Consider the following 21,131-nt stretch of genomic DNA (forward strand, 5'->3'; position numbering starts at 1 on the left):
GGTAACGTGATACCACATAAAATTGATCGCTTTAAGGAAAGATATGGAAGAGCTCTTCCCGACTAAAAATATTCATACACTCAGATAACAAAGATGTGATCAGATCGGGGATTTAAAATTTTCCAGAGTGGATACCCTTTGTTCACGATGAAACTGAAGAACAATTGAAAATGGAACAATTTGGGGTATCAGGGTCATCCAGAAACCCGCAACATGACCGTTATTCTATTTAAAAAATGTAATTTAGGATTTGAGATTTATTGTGTGCCATGTAGATTATTCTCCCTAATCAACAACTATGTTGTGATTTTTTTTAAGTAGCATTTCTCATGCACAGTTTGAAATACTGATAAGATTGATAAGTTTAACTAATATGGATCATCATAGAAACATAAATAATATAGATCACTACGCTATATAGGCAAACAAATTGGGTATCAGTATTCGGAGGATGTTGTAATGGTATTGTCTGTATCTTGTGCAGTATAGGGATACCAACTGTTAAGATATGGTGTCTGTTTAAGCTTAATATTCAAGGAGTAAAAGATTATTTTACTTGCAAGTAATCAAAATCACGAAACCAGGATAGGACTGAATGTAGGCCTAGTTTTAATCGTGATTTGGAAAAAGCGGAAAGAAGTAAACCCTAGAAAGTGGTTCTCTTGGATTAACAATCATTAATCCATTGGTCTCGTTCTACTGAAGTTGAATCGGGCATTCTAAACAGTCATGTAGTCATTCTACATTTCAAGTTTCAGCCATCATTCTCATGAAAACATTAACGGATCTCGAAGCGTGGGTAGAAGATTGTGACCCTTATCTAACATCTAATCATTGTTTATCAATTTATTAACAAGATTGTAACCATTATCTAACATGTAATAATTGTTTATGAAGATTGTGACTCTTATCTAACATTTAATCATTGTTTATCAATTTATTAACAAGATTGTGACCCTTACCTAACTTGTAGTCATTGTTTATGAATTCATTAACAAGGTTGAGACCTTTATCTAACTTATAATAATTGTTTATCAATGTATTAACAAGGTTGTGACCCTTATCTAACTTGTAATCATTGTTTATCAATTTATTAACGGCATCAGCTACACAGCAATGGTTTTTCTGGGTCCAAGAGTTCTCGTTAATAATCATATCCGTTTTAGGTATCGTCCAGTATTGGCTTAGTGTGTGGTTTCAAAGCCCTTTGCCATTCTAATTACGTCATACTATGTTATTTTTCAATATATTCCATGGAAAACAACGAAGGCTCTATTCTTTGAAATATTGTTCTCTACAACGTCGAAAAATCTCACTTTATGAATATATCAATTCTGATTTTTTTAAATATGATCATGCAGTTACTAGTATACGTTACTCTTATCAAATTGTAAGAAATACGCTGTGATCCAAAATTTGGGGTATCAAAAACTTCACCCTTGTTGCCAAAAAGTACATATATTTCAACTCGTCACTGCAATAGCATAAGCCCCAGTGGAACAGCAGTGTGTCTGCGGACTTACAACGCTAGAAACAAACAAACAATAGCATAAGTTCTCCGGTGGCTCAGCGGTAAGTTTAAGGGCGTATAATGCAAACATCAGGTTTCTAGATCCGTGATGGGCAGCGCAAATACAGCCAAATCTGTAGCTTTGTGCTTAACAAAAAGTGATGAAAAAAATGTAACTGGCTTTACATCTCCAAAGTGTATTTGCTTTCTGTAATCAAATATATAAAAGAAACTCCAGAAGACAGTTTAATAAAAACATGGTTGTCCTTTATGAAAATTGATTGCCAACTTTGTTCCTAGATGTCACCGCAAAAAATTAACGATACTCTCCGAATTAATTTTCTTAATTCCGAGAAACACGTTTAAATATACATATTTCTGACGTTTGTGTAAAGAAAAAATGGGTTTCGATACCTGCAGTGGGCTGAGTACAAATAGCTCGCAGAGTAGTTTTGTGTTTAACAACAAAGACCATAAAAGTTTCCTAAAAATCCAATCAGTCAGAATCATTTGTCTCCACAAGATCTTTGAACCGAATAACGGGATTGACTGTAACTCTAATATTACAGCCACCACCATACATGTTTATCAGCATTGCGGCGTAATCTCCAAACGTATTGTTACGACAGCGGAAGTCATGTGACGCTGGTAACACGTCATGAGTTTCTAGAAGGATCATGACTGTTCCTGACAACTCTAGTGTTTGCCAGACGCCCTCCATTTTTGTATATAAGCCCGGTAAATAAAGCAGATAAGACAGATAATTGAGTCAAGTGAGCGGTAGTGACCATAAGTAAAGTGCGTGAATCGTTATGAATTCTAGCGTGTGCTAAGTTAAACTGACTGTAGAAATTAAGTGTATTGCAAAGTTGAATTGAGAAAGAATAAACTAGTTTTATTTAAGAAAGGACTTATATCGCTGAAGTTTTTCCGAAAGAATTTCTACGGAAAATTAACAAACGACCAGAGACGTAACAGTATGAAGTATAAACGGCGTAATAGACCCATCGAATTAAACAACAGAAAAGTGTTACTGTTTGACAATTTCTTATAATTATATCAAAAACTCACTTGTACTAAATATTGCAGGAGTTAACACACCGTTATGTATAACATAATAAAACTACACAATGTTACTCATTTACATATTTTGTGTTAGTATATTATTTTTTTCTATTTTCGTTTTAATTTCAAACTCGGAAACGTCTTTGGGTTCATACGAAGTTTTATTTTTCTATTAATTAACTTTGCGTCATTGGTTCATTTGTAGACAAACGTCTGGAGTTTTGTTAAAATATTTATCAGGATTAGGTTCTTTTCATTTTCCCTTTTTATAATTTACTTTAAAACACAATAATCGTAGGTACAAAAAAAAATGTTTTATTCTATACACTCATATACGTCTTTTAGTTTAGAAATTCATTCTCTGTAGTAGCATTCCAATGTTACGCCTCTGTGTTCGTTTGTTAATTTTCTTTACTACCACGCTTGACTTAATTGTCAGTCTCTATCTCCGCCTGTCAGCAACTATAGTTCCGATCTGCTATCCTCGGTTCCCACCGACCGTAACTGCTGTCCTTGGTTCCCCCCACTCTTCCTCTCTCCTTTGTCTAGCGCACTTATATACGATAATACCGCCCGTGTAGCCTCTTCGAGAATCTTCTAGACACTCATCACGTGCTACCAGTCACTTGACTTCCGCTGTCGTAACACACTAGCGTTTTTCGCAAATATTCTAGATACTCATTACGTGTTATCAACGTCACATGACTTCCGCTGTCGTAACACCAAGTTCTGTTTTTTATCAACTGGTAAAATTCCGAGTGATGTTTTAAATATAATCAAATGTTGTTAATTTGTCTTATGTTTCAATATTTTAGTCCGATTGTATCGTAATTAGTTATCATTACTTATAATTACAGTTGTATACTTTGTTTGACTGAACGATAATTTTTTATACTAAACCCTGACAGACTAATAACTTTTAGAGGTTGTTAAAGAATCGTTCCCAAACAAAAATCGTAAATCAGGGCTACAGACTACAGAAGAGCGATTTGAATTATACAGGTCACATTGAAGAATTGTAATAAGTTCGTTCCTTCTCTCAACCCGTACCAATTTCATTTAATTTACTTAACATTTTAACGTTAGACATAATGTAGCTCACTTTTGGTGGACATTGTATACTTAACATACACTAGTCAGTGTGGAGTCTTTATAGTCCTATTTTATTGGGAATTTAGTTTTACCTATCTTGCTGTAGTTAAGCCTAAAACCGTATGTAAATTGAATCACACATGGAGATAAGAGTATTTTCTTACCTCTGTGGTACCACCACCAATCATGAAATAGGATATTTTCTTAGGTCTGTGGTACCACCACAGATTTTTAATCATTGGTCAGCTATAGTAGCTAACACAAAGTAGGTTTTTAGTGAATATGCTGGTACCCAAATGTGTGACTGAAAGTTTGGTTCAAACGTTCCTTTTTTCATCATGGCGACTTCTATAACAGGACGGAAAGTAGTTTGGAATACTTTGTCAAATGCACGAAATATCTTTTGGCTGAAACCACCAGTGAGAGTGTATAACACGTTTTGTTTTCTATATACTTGTTTTCTGAATATACTCGATAAGTGTTCTGTAAGCATTATCCAGGGATATCACATGTTACCTTGAAGGATAAGTTTTATATAATTATCATTAATTGGAAAATAACATTTTGTGTCCTGATGCCATCATGTAAACATTTATATTCTTTTCACTTACATTGTTGTTGAAATATGAAATTTTGAAAACTTTTTTTATTTACAGGTTTTCAGTAAAGTGTTCGTCTAGTTATCTGTTAAACAGTTAAGCATACATTTGTTAAATTTAAATTTATCAAGAAAAATTAATAAACTCTCTCCCATCTTGCTATTTTGCTGTAGAAAATGCACACAAATCATTTAGTTATGATATGGTTTTAAGTCCTTCCTAAAATAAAGCTAGTTAGTTTTCAACTGTAGTGCCTCATGAATGACAGAATGATATTTATTTATTTCTGGGATGGTTTTAGCTGTGGGGACATTATAATGTAACAGTCAATCCTACTATTCATTGGTAAAAAGAGTAGCCCAAGAGTTGGTGGTGTTAACTAGCTGCGTTCCCTCTGGTCTTTCACTGCTAAGTTAAAAATGGCAATCTGGAGAAGAGATGGGCTTCTTCAGGTAAATCTGTCCAAGATATTGTGATTCCAGTTTCTTCAGTCATCTTTCTCATGAAAACAGTTGTTGACTTCAAAGTGTGCCTACAAGGTGAGCTTTTGACCTGTGATTATTACCCAACATAAGATACTTGTTTATCAACTTGTTAACGAAACCATGAAATATGCCCAACATTATATGAAAAGTGGTTTGTTGTTTTGACAGCTTTTCTGTTTTATGAGAAAGCTAATACATAATATTAATGCCCACTCAACTATTGCTCAGTCAAACAATATTTTGTTCAACTCCATGTACGTAGTTTGCTCTGAATTATAATACAATAATAATTACTTTGAGGTCTTCTCCTGTTGAGACTTGGTTATACGACTTGCTCCAGAATAAAGATGATTAGATTGTTGTTTGGAACTCTTTTGTCCTATGAAAAAGCCAATACATTAGTGTTGCCTCAGATATCACCACTCAAACAATAATTTTAGTCCAGATCTATGTAAGTGGCTTACTTTTACCAGAAGTTAATATTAATTTATTGTAATGGCTTTATGGTAGAGAGTTTTTTTTTCATAACATTAAAAGATAGTTTATATGCTTCCATACACCAGTTAGTTTTTGACTGCAATTATAAAAGGCAACTCAAGTAGGTTAGCTAAAATTAATTTGTGTACATTTTAGTTTAGTATCTACTAATGTTTTTATCAAATGATTTTTTTTTTCATTTTTTACATTATATCTCAAATTATGTTTGATAATTCGATTTTAGAAAATTATGTTTCAGAATCTACTCATACATGATGCTAAATGTTGTACTAGTTCAAACAAGGAAAATAACACGTGGCAATTGGCGATATTCTTTAAAAATGGTGTTTAGTTTAGAAATTTGTGTCAATAAACATAAAGTAAGAAAAACTGATCATTAGACTAGTGATAGATATAACACCTCAGTAATGAAAAATCTACAAATGGGGATTTTTTAGTAGAAGAACAAAAACCATTGCAAGAGAAAATCAAATAGACAATACAATAAACTGAGTTCACTGAAAATTGCATTGATCATGCAACATTTAAACAAAATAAAAACAATATGAGTCACTGTTTTAGAGAAAGTTCTAGACAGTTTGTTGACATATTGAATATTTTCTGTGGCTTGCTACTACCCTTTTTTCTGGTGTGGAGATGACATATCAGTGTCTCAACAAGATGCAAGTTACGAGTTAAGTGAAGATTAACTCCCAACCTTTAATGGGTGTTTGAATTATAGATTCAGATTAATAATCTTGGAGCTTAAATTCCATGATCTGTTTACGTTTATAGTCTTGGAAAAAAGATAAATTACAGGAGTGGCTTAATATCTCAGGACATTGTATATGACAAGGGGTCAGCAAAAAGAGTTCTTAAATCAGCTTTTTTTCACAATTTACAAGCTATAAATTTAAATCTTTTGATCTCTGTCTCTATATTCTTATATAGTTTTAGGAAAACTTACAGAAACATTGATAATCAAGCTAACAAAGGTTCTTTGTTAATATCAAATTAAATTTTATTTTCTGATAGATTTGGTTAAAACATTTTGAATACTTAGGTGTAACAGCTTGCTGCAGAATACAATATTTATTTTTAAGGTTTTAGGTGCCAGTTGTCAAACTAGTAGTAGTAAAAACTTTACAAATTCAAATAGTAATACAATTCTTGGTACACAAAATTCAATAGTCTTTGATCATCTTGATGATATTGTTACTAGAATTAATGTTGAATCATTTTTCTGAATATAAATATTACATGTGAATAGCTAATATTTTGGTTCAGTGAAAGCTAATGAAGCATAGTTCGTGTTAGCAGTTAGTCATTAACCTGTGAATTGTAATAACGTTATTTGTTTGTTGAATTTCACACAAACCTACACAATGACAATTTATGCTTGCCATCTCTAACTTTGAAGTGGTAGATTAAAAAAAAGGCAGCTAGTCAACACCACCCTCTGCCAACTTCAGTCAGACCAAACAGTGAGATTTTATCATCAGTCTTATAATGCACCCATGGTAAGGGGATGGGAACCACAGAGCCTCAGCACCACAATATTGCATGCTAACCACTAAATCTTGTTCAGTCATTGTAATAAACAGCTCTGAAGAAAATATTCCTGCGAAACAAAACAATCTTCACACACTAATACTTCTCTTTAATTAGTGTATTTTGAATTTTCAAAAGAACAAACAAACAGAAATGTACGAAAGGTAAAATATACCCGTTTTGTAGTTTTCTATACACCAAAACAATAAACGGGTGGTATAATTTCAGTTCTGGTAGGATACACTTTGCATTGTTTTACAAGTCTTAGTAAATCTCAGTAACATTATGGCCCAAATATGTCACTCTTTTCTATACAATGACATCCACACCCTGATGGACACACCTCCATTTCCTGGAACCATGCTAACATATGGTGCGTGTGTCCACCATGACCACAGACTAGACAGAAGTTTGATGAACCTAAATAAAAGACATTAATGTTCTGTTAAAATCAACTGTTCATTATTACTACATATTATCCAGCAAAGAAACACAACTATTATACTGTAACCTGATGCCATTCATAACTATTTACTACCAATCAACAATACAAAAACTTTACTTTATCAGCAGTTCATTATGCTCAAGGAACTGAATTATATTTTAGAATATGCTGTGTTCATACTAATTGTGAAGAAACACTATTTACTTTCTAAGACTATAAAGCAATTTGTATCCTTACTTTGAAAACTACATACCAAACTGCCCTGAACTTTAAACATTGTCAACATCCCATATGAAAGCTTATCTAAAAACAAATAAATTAAATTACTGTCACCTGAGACAAGATACAATTTTTTTGGTTGTATGAAAAAGGTTTCATTTCAGCAAGCTGATAGACTGCTTTTGACATAATGAGAAGGCAAAATATTCTTATACCTCTAGAGATTATAGTTGTGGAAGTACAGAAAACTAAACATACTGTATAAAAATACAAGTCTTTATCTCTGCTATAAATTTCTTTCAGTTATACTCAATAAAATCTCTACATTGAATCTTGTCTTTCAACTATTGGTATTTGGGGAATTTGCATTTGATATTCAGTTACAGATGATATTTTCAAGCAACTATCAGATTAGAAAACTACAATTGGTTTGGGTTCTCTTACTGAGCTTAATATTTAGTCATTGTCATTCTGTGAGTAGGGGTTCTCTCCTACCGAGCATATCATCTAGTCATTGTCCTTCTGCAACCAGGGGTTCTTACTGAGCTTTTTATCTGGCCATTGTCATTCTGCAACCAGGGCTTCTTACTGAGCTCTTTATCTAGTCATTGTCATTCTGCAACTAGGGGTTCTTATTGAGCTTTTCATCTAGTCATTTTCATTCTGCAACCAGGGCTTCTTACTGAGCTCTTTATCTAGTCATTGTCATTCTGCAACTAAGGGTTCTTATTGAGCTTTTCATCTAGTCATTTTCATTCTGCAACCAGGGGTTCTTACTGAGCTTTTTATCTGGCTATTTTCATTCTGCAACCAGGGGTTCTTACTGAGCTTTTTATCTGGCCATTTTCATTCTGCAACCAGGGGTTCTTACTGAGCTTTTTATCTGGCCATTTTCATTCTGCAACCAGGGGTTCTTATTGAGCTTTTCATCTAGTCATTTTCATTCTGCAACCAGGGCTTCTTACTGAGCTCTTTATCTAGTCATTGTCATTCTGCAACTAAGGGTTCTTATTGAGCTTTTCATCTAGTCATTTTCATTCTGCAACCAGGGCTTCTTACTGAGCTTTTTATCTGGCCATTTTCATTCTGCAACTAAGGGTTCTTACTGAGCTTTTTATCTGGCCATTGTCATTCTGCAACTAGGGGGTTCTTACTCAGCCTTTTATCTAATCATTGTCATCTAGCTATTAGTCACACACACACATAAATATATTAAATAACCTTCAGTTAATTAGTTGATTACATAAAAAGTACCAAACAAGAAAATGGCTCATCACTGCATGGACAGTTCATAATTAAAAATCTAGAATATTGGTTTGTCCAAAACAAACAAACCAAATGAGAACAAACTAATCAAGTGTTTTTGGGAGAACTCAAAATTAAAAAAGGAAGATAAGACGGAGACACAGCTCTAAAATAACGTTAAGATCCACCATTTTGGAACAACAATTTTCAACACTTTCACATGTACCCTTCATTCAGACATTTTTTTGGATGAAAGAGAACACGCGAAAGTGTCAAAACTTGCTTCCATATAAATTTATTGTTTAATAATAGTGAATCTTAACTTTACCTTAGATTACGTTAAACTCTATTTTGTATTTACCTACTATTAGACAAAGTTCTCTTTACTCATGTGAATTTTTCATTTGTTCTGGGTTACCTAGTACTCAGAGATTTTGAGTTTAAATTTTTCACACGTATCATTAATTAATTTCTTTCTTTCTTTTATTGTATAATTACACCTTTCTTTGCAAAGCATACACTTGTTTGTTTTTCTTTTTTTATAAGAAAATCATATTCAAACCATAAATTGAGCCTGCAATGACTTTTTTCAAGTTATTTACCATCTTCAAGACTCGTGGTTTGTGTTAGTTTACGAAAGCCTTCATCCATTTTGACAGTTATTTCATTGGAGATTTCCTAAATTTTGAAACTTGTATTTGACATGTTTAAAACTGAACAGTATTACACATTAGAATGAATACTTCATGAAAGCCTTAGTATTTAAACTGAATTACTCCAACTGCTAAGACTGAAAATTAATTAATGTAATGGCTGACACAAGCAGTGTTGAAAAACTACATTACCTTTGACAGAAACATGACAAATCACACATTGAAAGTTATATTCCTTGCAGTGGAAACACTGTGCTCCTCTTCCATCCTTGTGGCAGTGTTGACAGTCAGTCACAAACTCTACAACAGAATGACTAACGTATTTTAGGATTCAATTACATTATTTGCAAAATAAAGTAGCTTTTTCTTTACAATCAGAACTACACTCTACAGCAGAAAGGCTGGCCAGTGTTTACAGGCAGTTAGAGCAATTTTCTTTAACAGTTTGTCAGAATAAGCTATCTAGTTCCAACAATCACAACTAAAACTTAACTTAGTAATTAATATAACTCATTTAATATACTGCTATAACTAGATGTATGCAAAGTCATAAAACAAAAAACTGTAATGATTAGAATGCACTATTTCATTAGTTGGGTACCAAAGCTTTGAGCCATATTTTTTTGGTCATAATCACAATAATATCGCACAAAATTATGCCAGTTTAGAAAATTTAGGTTAGTTTTAAATCTATATACTAAGCTAACAATGAAAAATAATCAAAACAATAAATAACACATAATATATAAATAATAATCATTTTAATCGATACTTTAAATAAAACTGGCATAAATAATTGTTTGCCTCATGCACAATCACCAATTCCCTGCACCTTGAGATGTTAGTGTGAGTGTATTTAGAAAGTTATATAATCCTCCTGATCAGAATCTAGTGACCATTAAATAGCGTAACATTTGAGTAGACTTCTTATGATACAAATTACTATAACATGTTACTATTTAACAACAAAGTTAGACTGCAGGATGGGTTAGTACTACAAAAAACTAATGTTTATAAAGATAAAAATAAATTAAATGAATAACAACATCATACAATAAATACTGAAATATTAATACTTTATTAGAATAACCAATTAATTGTAATAAAAACAAAAATAGTTTACTAATCATATAATGGACTGTGTTTATCTCAACTAATCAGACTTTAACTATAACCTAACCCCGTATGATCAATTTACTGAGTAGGCAGCTGGAAGTAACAGATAAAGTTAAACCCTAAGAACTAACCAGAATGTAAAAATAATAATAAGAGAAATATTACAGCAATAATATGATTTCAATAAATAACAAAAGTGATAAATATAACAGTTAAAGTAATTAACAAAAACTAGTGATGTATTGTTAAAGAAAAGTTAGATTAATGACAGTTGTATCTAAATTCAAGTAACGTGCTTTCTTCAAAGCAAAATATTTTTTTAACAGATTTGAATGAGTTCTGGTGGATAATGTGCTTGTCAGTGTCAAGAGAATAAATACACATCTCAAACTTATGGACTGAAATTACTATCCATAAGTATTCCTTATATTTGCCGAGATATGTTGGCTGCATTGTAAAAAAAAAAAAGAGTTGTCAGGTAAAAAATATGTAGCTTTTAAGAATTCATATATTGTGAAACATTTATAATTTTATACCTAACATTATCATAGTAACATCAGTGTTTACTAAAACAATATAATAATTTCCCAGAATGCTTACAGTATTTTTAAATTCCTGGTGAATTTTATTAGTAGGAACACTACTGTTAAGATTATTAAAATAAAATAAAAATTCTAATGTTTTTTACCTGAACATTTTTAATATTTTCTTTACACTCAGTGAAATGACCAATGATAATGAAGAGATTAAAACCAGTTCTTTAATGTATTTCAGACCTTAATTAGATTGATAAATCCTTAGTAGTAGCTTTTCAGCAGCAGCAATAAACCTGTACTTGTATCGTGTGTTATATAGTTTGTTAATACAAAATAATTTAGGTAGTAGTAGGTTTTTCATAACAGACACCAAAGCCTCATAATACCATAATGTGTTTCTGTATGACACTTCATCAGTTTTATTGTATTACCTAGCATTAACAAACAGGGATGAAAAAAAAAATGCTAATCAATGTTGATGTATAAACATCAAGATGGTTGATGAGTATCCATCTAAGGAAGCAGAATACAATACTCTACAAGAAAATATAGGTTAATTTTGACAGTTAATTACAGACTACAAAAGAAAGATGGTTCAGCAAACCAATACCAAACTGTAAAATGGTCAGACTAGTCACTGTTTATAGAAGACTAGTCTTTTGTTTATAGTTGATCACAAACTCTACAAGAAAGAACAAAACCTAACAAATTTGACAGTTAGTTCCATTTTCTACATGTACAATAAAAATAAAAGTTCATATTAAAGATGTATGAAGGAGGAACAAATGGTTTTTAATACTAAAGTCAACATTAAGTTTCTTTACGTCAAATTAACCAGAAACATGAAGCGTTCTATGGGATAAAAAGACACTGTCAAATAAAGGGAAAGTACTTAGATTTCACACAGCATATATTTTATCACATGACCTTGAAACATACCAACACCTTTGTGTTTTTCAGGAACTGTTAAGACATTTTTCAACACCATAGCTCGCTGCTCAAGAAGTTTCCAGCGGTATAGGATTTCAGCATAAGTCTTCTTAAACTGGTCATACTGAGTAGCTAACTGTGGATCAAGTAGCCTGGAATATACAAAGTTATGTTTTAGAGAAACTATCAAGTTCAAAGATCATGAATTGGTACCGGCAGAACATTAACTTATAAGCAAAAAGTTATTTAGGAAATTTAGTGACCTCCCAATGGATGACTTTGTATCATTATGTTAGTGATTATCACTGAATTTTCAAATCAAAAACACATCGTGTTAGTAATTATCAGTGAATTTTCAAATCAAAAACACATCGTGTTAGTGATTATCACTGAATTTTCAAATAAAAAACATTGGGTTAGTAATTATCACTGAATTTTCAAATCAAGAGATTGTACGAAACATAAAAATAACTGAATAAAAGTTAAAACAGTGTAGAATAAAATACAAAGTAAAGAATGAGTGATCAACTTTATGTCAGATCTAAGCCATAACTAACTAAACAAAAATCTGTGTCAACTAAACTATATAGTTTTAGTTAAATAAATACCATTAAGTAAGTGACAAAATTCTGACCAAAATATTAACATTATTAGAAAAACCCTACAAGTATAGAAACTATTTTTTATAGTTTCAATAATTAGCCTACTTACTTCACACAAGATTCATGCTTCTCTTGTTCAGCTTCTTTTGTTTTAAATATAGCATCCAGGAGCCTAAACTCTTCAACAGAATCTGTCCAACTGTTGGACCTGTTTCTCTTTGTTTTAGACACTAAAATTGGAGACTGCATTTATAGTTACATTTACCATGAATTATCTGATAACCTCTGATTACAAGTATGAAAAGTTATTGAACATTTAGATTATTTGCATGATAGATATATCATCATTCCAGTCAATAAAGCACATTGAATCTATACTATTCACATTGAACCATCACCAAGAAAGACTTCTTTACCTATATTATTAATTTTCTTAAATGTTTTCATACATGATATTACACTGTTAACTACCATATATAATAGATTAAATATATACAATGTCCCCTACAATCTTATACCTATCATTACTGTCATACCCCTGACATGTGATCAATAACTCACTTTTTCAAAAGTCATTCTTAACTTGACATAAGAGGTCAAAACATCATTTGTTTTGTGTTTTAAATAAAAGTTTTTAATACCCATGTCAGTCTTCCCTAGTATACACATGTTTACTTCAATGGAGTTCCTCATCATGATGAAATAAATGTTATTTACATTTACAAAGAGCTTTATGCTACATTTTTATGTAAAGAACTAAGGTTTAATTTGAAAACTTTAAAACCTACAGGTAATGAGGTGTATAAACAATGTGAAAACAGATACTGAAAGTATTACACATATTTGTATTATTTTTGTTGAAATTTTTACTTTCATTTTTAGATATTTTTAGCTCATGTGCAATTGATGCAACTTGAGCCTTTAATGAATGAACACATTTGTAGTTTCATAAACAATGAAGCAAGAATCACCAGTTGAACCATTAAGTCTAGAATGAGCTAATACAATGTTCTAAAAAAGTCATTACTGTAACTGTCCCATAGATTAAATGTATAACGTACTACTTTTTAATGGTCAGCTGTGTCTCTGATGTAAGTCATCAAGAGTGGATGTTAGAAATTTTAAAAACAATGTCCAAGTAATGTTGAGGAAGATATTATTACCTTCATTAATGTTGAGAGCACCTCTATCAGAAGTCATTCTTGAAGAGCTTACAAAACATGGAATAATCTTTAAAGATTCCCAAAGTCAGGGATATGATAATAAACAGAAATATGAGTCACCAACATACAGGTGTTCAATGTAGGTTGTAGCAATTAAATGACATTTTTCATTCCTTGTGACTATCATTCTTTGCCCTTCTACTATGTGATGCTGCAAATTTTTGCAACTAATTAAAAACGTTTCTAACTTCTCTTCAAAGAATATATACTATTTTGCCTATTTTGAAGTCCTTTGACAATATCACTCTCAAACCTCTTTCCAATACTAGATGGGAGTGTAAAAATGGTAAGAAAGTATTCCTAATGAAACTGCAACTGTATCATTAGCAGAGGAACATGCATAATACAGATTTCTAATTTTTCTAATAATTTGGTATTATATGTTTATATAAATAAATCTAGTCAGCAAGCAGGTCAACTCTGAGAACTGATAGTTAATAATTTAGTCAAATCCTTCTTCATTACAGAGAAAATGGTTTTGAAAGAGCAATAAGAACAAAAGACCTGAAAAAATCATCAACTGTAAAAAATTACTGGACAGTTGTATAAGATGAAAGAAATGCTTTTCTAGTTACAAATCTAGGACTGAAGATCTTGGAATACACTGTGCTTTATTTACAAAAAATGGTTCAAGAGCAGTGTACCCCAATATGCGTGTGTTACTCTCATGTTCCTACTTAAAGTTCAGTGACTACTGTTTGAGCTGTTATGAAACTGTTAATAATTATATTAAAGCAAATAAAATAAGATCCAGGAAACACTGAATCCTAGTAATCTTACTACCAGATGTACAGACATCTTGATCAATACTAAGGGGCATAGCACACCTAATAGTTACCTGTTTGTGCACATGATTTCTTCTAAATATCATATCCACGGAGAGCTTTTCAAAATTTAAATTCATAAAAGCCTATCTAAGATTGTCCAAGTCTCAGGAGCTTCTCCATGCTTATATTAAAATCCATGCTGCAAGGAGGTGGAATTTCCAGAAAGTTGTCAAAGAATTTGTAATAAGACAATTAAAAAAGTAAATTGTCACATTTTAATAACTATATAAAACGTATGTGAATACAAACATTTCTACATAGAGGAGAAAAATTTTCCCACTTTTGCACTAAAATTATGTATTGAAAAGGGCAACTTGCATGAGGTCAATAATTACAATAACCTAATATCATGTTTTAAGATAATATCTTTTGTAGCAGTTGCACAACTTACCAAGACTCCAACCATCCCAGGAATTGTCAGTTGGGACTACCGTGTGGTAAGGTGAACCACTAGGCTAATGAAAAACAATTCTTCATAAATATGTACAAGTATAACCAAAAATATTGTCTTACAGTAAACAACATCAGAGCTCACTGTATGCACATTAAAAACAAGTTAAGTGTTCAAGATCCAATTGTATGTTATCCTTTAAATCAATTAGACAAGAAATATTACAAAACACATACACAGATAGGTTGAGTACATTATATTAAAATGATTTTGGAGCCTAATCACATTGTTAAAGTACACATTGCTACATCTAGTCATGCTCTATCTGAAGACTGTGCATCTTGACTAAGCCCTGCAGCATAGTTTCCATTGCATAAGGCTCCAACATAAGTGTCAGGTCAAGAACACATCACTCCTTCTTGCAGGTTTTTCATAATCTATCTACTATACGAGGACATCATTTACCAGTGCTCATTTCAACAATCTGATCACACAAAAACCCTCAAGTGCTGCAACATGCATCTTCATTGTTAGGTTATTTTTGTATGGAATAACATGAATACTCATTTCATTCTCCAGCTGCTTGATGTATGTGATGATTGAACAAATATGTCATGGAAGCAACTTGTGTTATTTTTATAGGCAGGAATTCTTCTTGATTATGCTGCATACTGTTTCTTGGAGCATGTGGATGGTTTTTACCTCTGACCTTTATGTTCATGGATTCTTACCTTTACTTATCATGGTTAGGGTAAGTCTTGTTGCAAGTCTTTTTCTGGATGCTCATGGTGCCCCAAATTGATCCTTATTCATTATTTTTCAATGGCCTTAAGTATAAAAGATATTTCATTTTTTAATACATATTTAAGATCTGAGTGTATGAATATTTTGCATTGGAAAGGACTATTACATACCCTTTAAAAAAGCAATAAATTTTTGGTGGCATCACACTACCTATGAAATGCACAACATATATATGATATATATATGTGATATATGACATGCCACTGCTTATTACATTGGCTGTGGCTATCACATGACTCTGCTGATTTGCATATTCAAATGCATTATAATATAGCATACTCAACCCTCTGTATATGAACTACTATATTAGAAGAATAGTTTTATTAACCTCTTTATAAACAAGCATACATAAATATCAGGTTAGTATTAACATGTTAATATTGCCACAAACTTTAGTTTGGAACTCTGCAGAAAGTACAGTGGTCAAAATGAAGCATGTAAAGAAATCTGTTTCTATCGGACTCACACAAAAATGTATGAGTTAAATTAACATCAATAAGCCACAGCAGTAACAAACAATGCAAATATGTACTCTATAGATCTGTTTTAAACTTGCTAACATACTGCCAAGACTTGAGCCAAAACAGCACACGTAGCCAAAAATCACCAACAAAACAGGAGCACTAAAATGTTTGATTATTTTGTTTTTGGTTTCTTTTTGGAAGTTCATTAACATTTAGAAATCAGATAACATAAATCACATATATTAACAAATTAACCTTAACAATTAATTTAAGACTACTTACAATACTCAGTCTTCTTTACTCATTTATTATGATCATATATTTTAATTATTTTCACAGGAAGTGAAAGAAAATTCTTGAAACATATAAATCATCCTATGAAACATGTGTAAGAGTGAACACAATTATCTTATCTTGCTGTTAATTCTAATAATTACAATTTAAAATGAAAAAGTCAGATATGGTTTTATCCCATTTTATACTACATACCTCCTCCTATAAAAAAGTGAAGAAACTAAAAATTACTTTTAATGTATTCCTTTGGCAATTACATAATTTGTAGTATAGACATTTGAAAAAGATTGTCTTGTGATCCTCCCTTTTCAAAGTTTCTAAATAACAGTGTTTATAAAGATATCATAGATTACCATGTCAATAGGCTATAGTTTCATCCTAATATTGCAATTTTACAAGTGTTTGTGTTCTACACATTACGTTTCATTAAATTATAGAATTTATTTACTAAAACCAGATTATAGCACTTGTTTTTTCACAAAATAATTCTATAGAAGGCCACTACAAAATTATGAAATAACGTTCTAAAGATCAAGTAAATTTTAAGTGTTACACAAGACATTCTGACAAAAATCAACAATTCTGAAATTACTAAGTTGATAAACATTTACACAAAGAGCTGGATCAGTTTATGTGACTTATTAGAATCTGAAGTAAACATTATAAACTTTATTGAACTTCTGCTTCATTTGATCCAATAAGATATGTTACTCCCCCACTCCTTTAAGTAGATCAACATATCCATAACTTGGTTCCCCAGCTTACCAAAAAATAACTGCTTTAATTTTGAACACTACAACAAAAATATTTAATAGAATTGTTTTAAAATTATAGTTAATGAAATACAAACATCAACTGTCTTAGTGTAAAAACTGTTTTCCAAGTAATTTGTTTATTGGTTAGTATTCAATCATTCTTAGATTAGAAGTGGCAAGTCCCATATTTCTAAGAAGAAGAATATACTGATATATTTTCTTACAAACACATGTACTTAATAAAATAAAACAACTTATCAAAAGTATAAAAATTGTTTATACAAAATGGAAAGTGAATACAGGTAATATAAATGAGAATAATTTATTCTATTTAGAAATTAAGGTTTGTAATTTTACTTCTTTGCTAATAATCACAGCCAACCTTAATCAAATATTATTTGATATTCACTCAGTGAATATTTCTATGATAAACTTGTATAAACACAAATAGAAAAACAAAAGCAAGGAGTAGGTAATCACAAGCTACCTGTCAAGTTACACCCTATTAATGTGGGGATCACAGAGCACATGCAAAACAGCACTGGACCGAAAAATTCTGGGTCTCTTTCACAACATCTAAACAGTTAGTAAGGTGTAATATCATTGAACAGCATGCTATACACATGACAATAAACTAGTGGGATAAGAATTAGTGTATAACCGGCAAGCAAATGCATTCTGGGATAACACACACACAGTTGGATTCAGAACCTGGAAACTGTACCCTTGCTGTTAACACTTTGGCTACTTGTAACAGAGCCCTGCAGCTAAGAGTCCTGGAAACTTGCAGCTGACTGTCCGGGACCATGGAACCCCCTGTGGCTGGTTCCTTTAAATAAGCCCATTCTTTCTTAAAAACAATGAAGTATGAAAGGCTTTGTAGAGAAAAGAATATGTTCTAACAGCAAGCTTTGATATAGGGTTACTTTTGGAACAGAGTAAGCCCAAAGCAAAAATTATTAGCAATATTTGTATATACACTTTATAGAAAGTAAATAAATCTGAACAGTTTATACTAAGGTATTCAACTTCTCTGTATTTTAACTGTCATACAGACTTGGAAATGTTCACAGAAGGGCTTACTTACAAAACTGTGAAAAAAAGTTTTAAATTAACAATGGTTGTAAAACCTTGAAAGCTTCAAGATCAGTGTCACTGATTCTTAAAAACACCCAAACCTACAGTAACTTCTGGAGTAGTGTTTGATAACAATAGTGTTTGGTAACACAAATAGAAGAATGTGGAAATTAATACTTATTACAACTGAAAATGATCCATATTAAAGTAATAAACAGATTAAAGTCTAATGACATTTCATCAAAGTTCAACTAGGATTCAAGCACTGTCTGCTCTTAAACATACTTTTTACCTTAGTTCTTAACTGCAAATCTTAAATCAAGAGTATTCTTGAAAAAAATAAATAAAAATGCTGGATTTAAAATATTTCCCAAAACAGTTTTTAAAAAAATCACATGATTACTATTGAATTATCACAAGTTAATAACACATGCAACTGAATAATCATATCTGCACTACTGGAAGAAGAAAGGTTATTGGTAATTTACAGTACTTTTTTTTTTTTAATCACCAATATTGAGTAAAAATCAACTCAAAATAATGTGTTCCTACAAAAACATGTAATGTTTTGGAATTCAAAAAGTCTTATTTATAAGACTAATACAAAAAAACATTGACACTGTATTTTGTAAATCTGAATGTAGTAACACTTCACTTCCCTTTTTATATATTATCAATAAATAAATTCATTTTAGTTTTTAACAGAACAAATAGAAAGGAACACACACAGGAACAATTTTTATCCAACATATTTAAGCATCATACTTGTAAATGCAAGTAAGTAAAACATAGCTAATATCTTTAATTTTCCACATGGTAGTTCTAAACTGTCCTGAACAAGTTTTTTTACTTGTCCAAATGATGTAATATTGACATACGTTAGCATATCTTAGCAAGTAATTAAATTATCTACTATTCACATTAGATTGTGGATTCAATAGCCATAAACAAAAAGGGGCTACTTTATAAGTTTTTTCAGTATTTGTTAAACTACATAACTTATTTAATGTTATATCATCAACATAAAAATATGAACCAGCAAGATTCAGTGTAGAGTCTGTTGTTTTTGGCATCACAAAAGCATTTTACAACTTTATTTAAACACTACAGAACTAAAATGAAAACCAGCTGAAACCCACAACCTTATTCAGCTCAAATCAAAATATCAGAATTGATATACAAATTCATCCTTTTAAAAACAAATAACAAATAAAACATACATTCAAGAGAAAACCCACAAACTTTGAACTATGAATAACGTGATATAATAGCTCGCTACAAAAAAAAAGTATTCATTCAACTAAATTGAAAAAAATTAGAAACTGTAATGTTAAGAAACCCCAAAAAAGGGCACAATAAAAGTATTCAAACATATAATAACATTAAAAAACAATACATTAAATGATTCATTCATAAAATTCTCACAATCTTTAAAATAATATATTTTGTCAATGTTTGAAAATAGAATTTAATATCTTAGAAGAATGAAAATGAAGATAAAAAATTAAGATGATGTTCAAATTTTCAAGTGACAGAAACTCTTTTTTACCTAATCAATTAACAATGTGTACATTATAAACCATTTTTATGAGGTTCTATATCTATAGACTAAAGTACTAATCACGAATATAACACTGTTTTTTTAGTGTTACAAGCCTTCAGACTTACTGCTGAATAACTGGGTGCAGGGGTGGGGATATAAAAATACCATTTGCAAAAGTATGATGTACAAGCAATGCAATTAAAACATTTTATGCTACTTTTGCTAGCTTGTTGTTTTTTTTTTTATCACATAAAGAGGATACGCGAACGTCTATAAATATGTTAAAACAACTGGTTCCCCCATTGGAATATAAACAAATGTAATTGCTTAAATATTTGTAAATATATATATATATATATATATATATATATATATATATGTGTGTGTGTGTGTGTGTGTGTGTGTGTGTGTGTGTGTGTGTGTATACATCTAGAGAAAATGTTTGAAAGCCTGAATTCATCACATTCAGTTAATAAAATAATTAATGAGTACAAATTCTCCATTATCAACATACCTAGAAGACATCATATGCACAATAAAATGATGTAAAATATGAAGCTTAATTTCACCCAACATCATACAAAACATGTACTATTAGGAAAAAAATGTACTACTGGGACAAGAACAAACGTACTACTTGACAAAAAAAACGTACTACTTGACAAAAAAAACGTACTACTTGACAAAAAAACTTACTACTTGACAAAAAAAAGTACGACTGGGACAAAAAAACATACAAATGGGACAAAAAACGTACGACTAGGTAAAAAACATACTACTGGGACAAAAAAAAAAAAATGTTCAACAAGGTGAAAAAAGTAAAAGAAAATGAAGGTTAAAAAAAAACAGATATGAAAAAGCATCATTTGGAAATTGGCCATTCCTTACCCAATTATCCCGTGATTTGAATTAATATAAATAGTAATCCAAACATTTCAACTGCACAAGAAAACTAAGTTAGAAAAGATGTAAAGATAAACAACAAAGACTACATTGCTCCCCATCTTTCACCCATTCATAAAATTAAGTTAAAAAAGATATAAAGATAAACAACTAAGGCCAAGTTGCTCCCCCACTTACACCCATTCAGAAAACTAAGTTAGAAAAGATGTAAAGATAAACAACTAAGGTTAATTTGCCCCCCCCCACTATTCCACCCATTCATAAAATTAAGTTAGAAAAGATAAACAACTAAGGCTAAGTTGCTCTTCCTCTTCTATACATTCAG

General features: G+C 31.1%; 1 protein-coding gene across 1 annotated transcript in view; it reads right to left on the reverse strand.

Moving 5' to 3' along the window:
• Positions 1 to 6,867: 6,867 nt before the first annotated feature.
• Positions 6,868 to 21,131, reverse strand: part of LOC106463338 (GATOR complex protein WDR59-like) — a gene marked incomplete at its 5' end in the record, with an annotated part of 43,373 nt that continues 29,109 nt past the window's right edge. The window contains 6 exons of the mRNA XM_013923361.2: positions 6,868 to 7,199; positions 9,534 to 9,641; positions 11,933 to 12,075; positions 12,635 to 12,755; positions 14,967 to 15,030; positions 18,008 to 18,112. Of these exons, the coding sequence (XP_013778815.1) occupies positions 7,063 to 7,199; positions 9,534 to 9,641; positions 11,933 to 12,075; positions 12,635 to 12,755; positions 14,967 to 15,030; positions 18,008 to 18,112 (678 nt within the window). The remainder of the gene's footprint in view (positions 7,200 to 9,533; positions 9,642 to 11,932; positions 12,076 to 12,634; positions 12,756 to 14,966; positions 15,031 to 18,007; positions 18,113 to 21,131) is intronic.

Source organism: Limulus polyphemus, unplaced genomic scaffold, assembly GCF_000517525.1.
Source record: "Limulus polyphemus unplaced genomic scaffold, Limulus_polyphemus-2.1.2 Scaffold1381, whole genome shotgun sequence".
Taxonomy (NCBI): domain Eukaryota; kingdom Metazoa; phylum Arthropoda; class Merostomata; order Xiphosura; family Limulidae; genus Limulus; species Limulus polyphemus.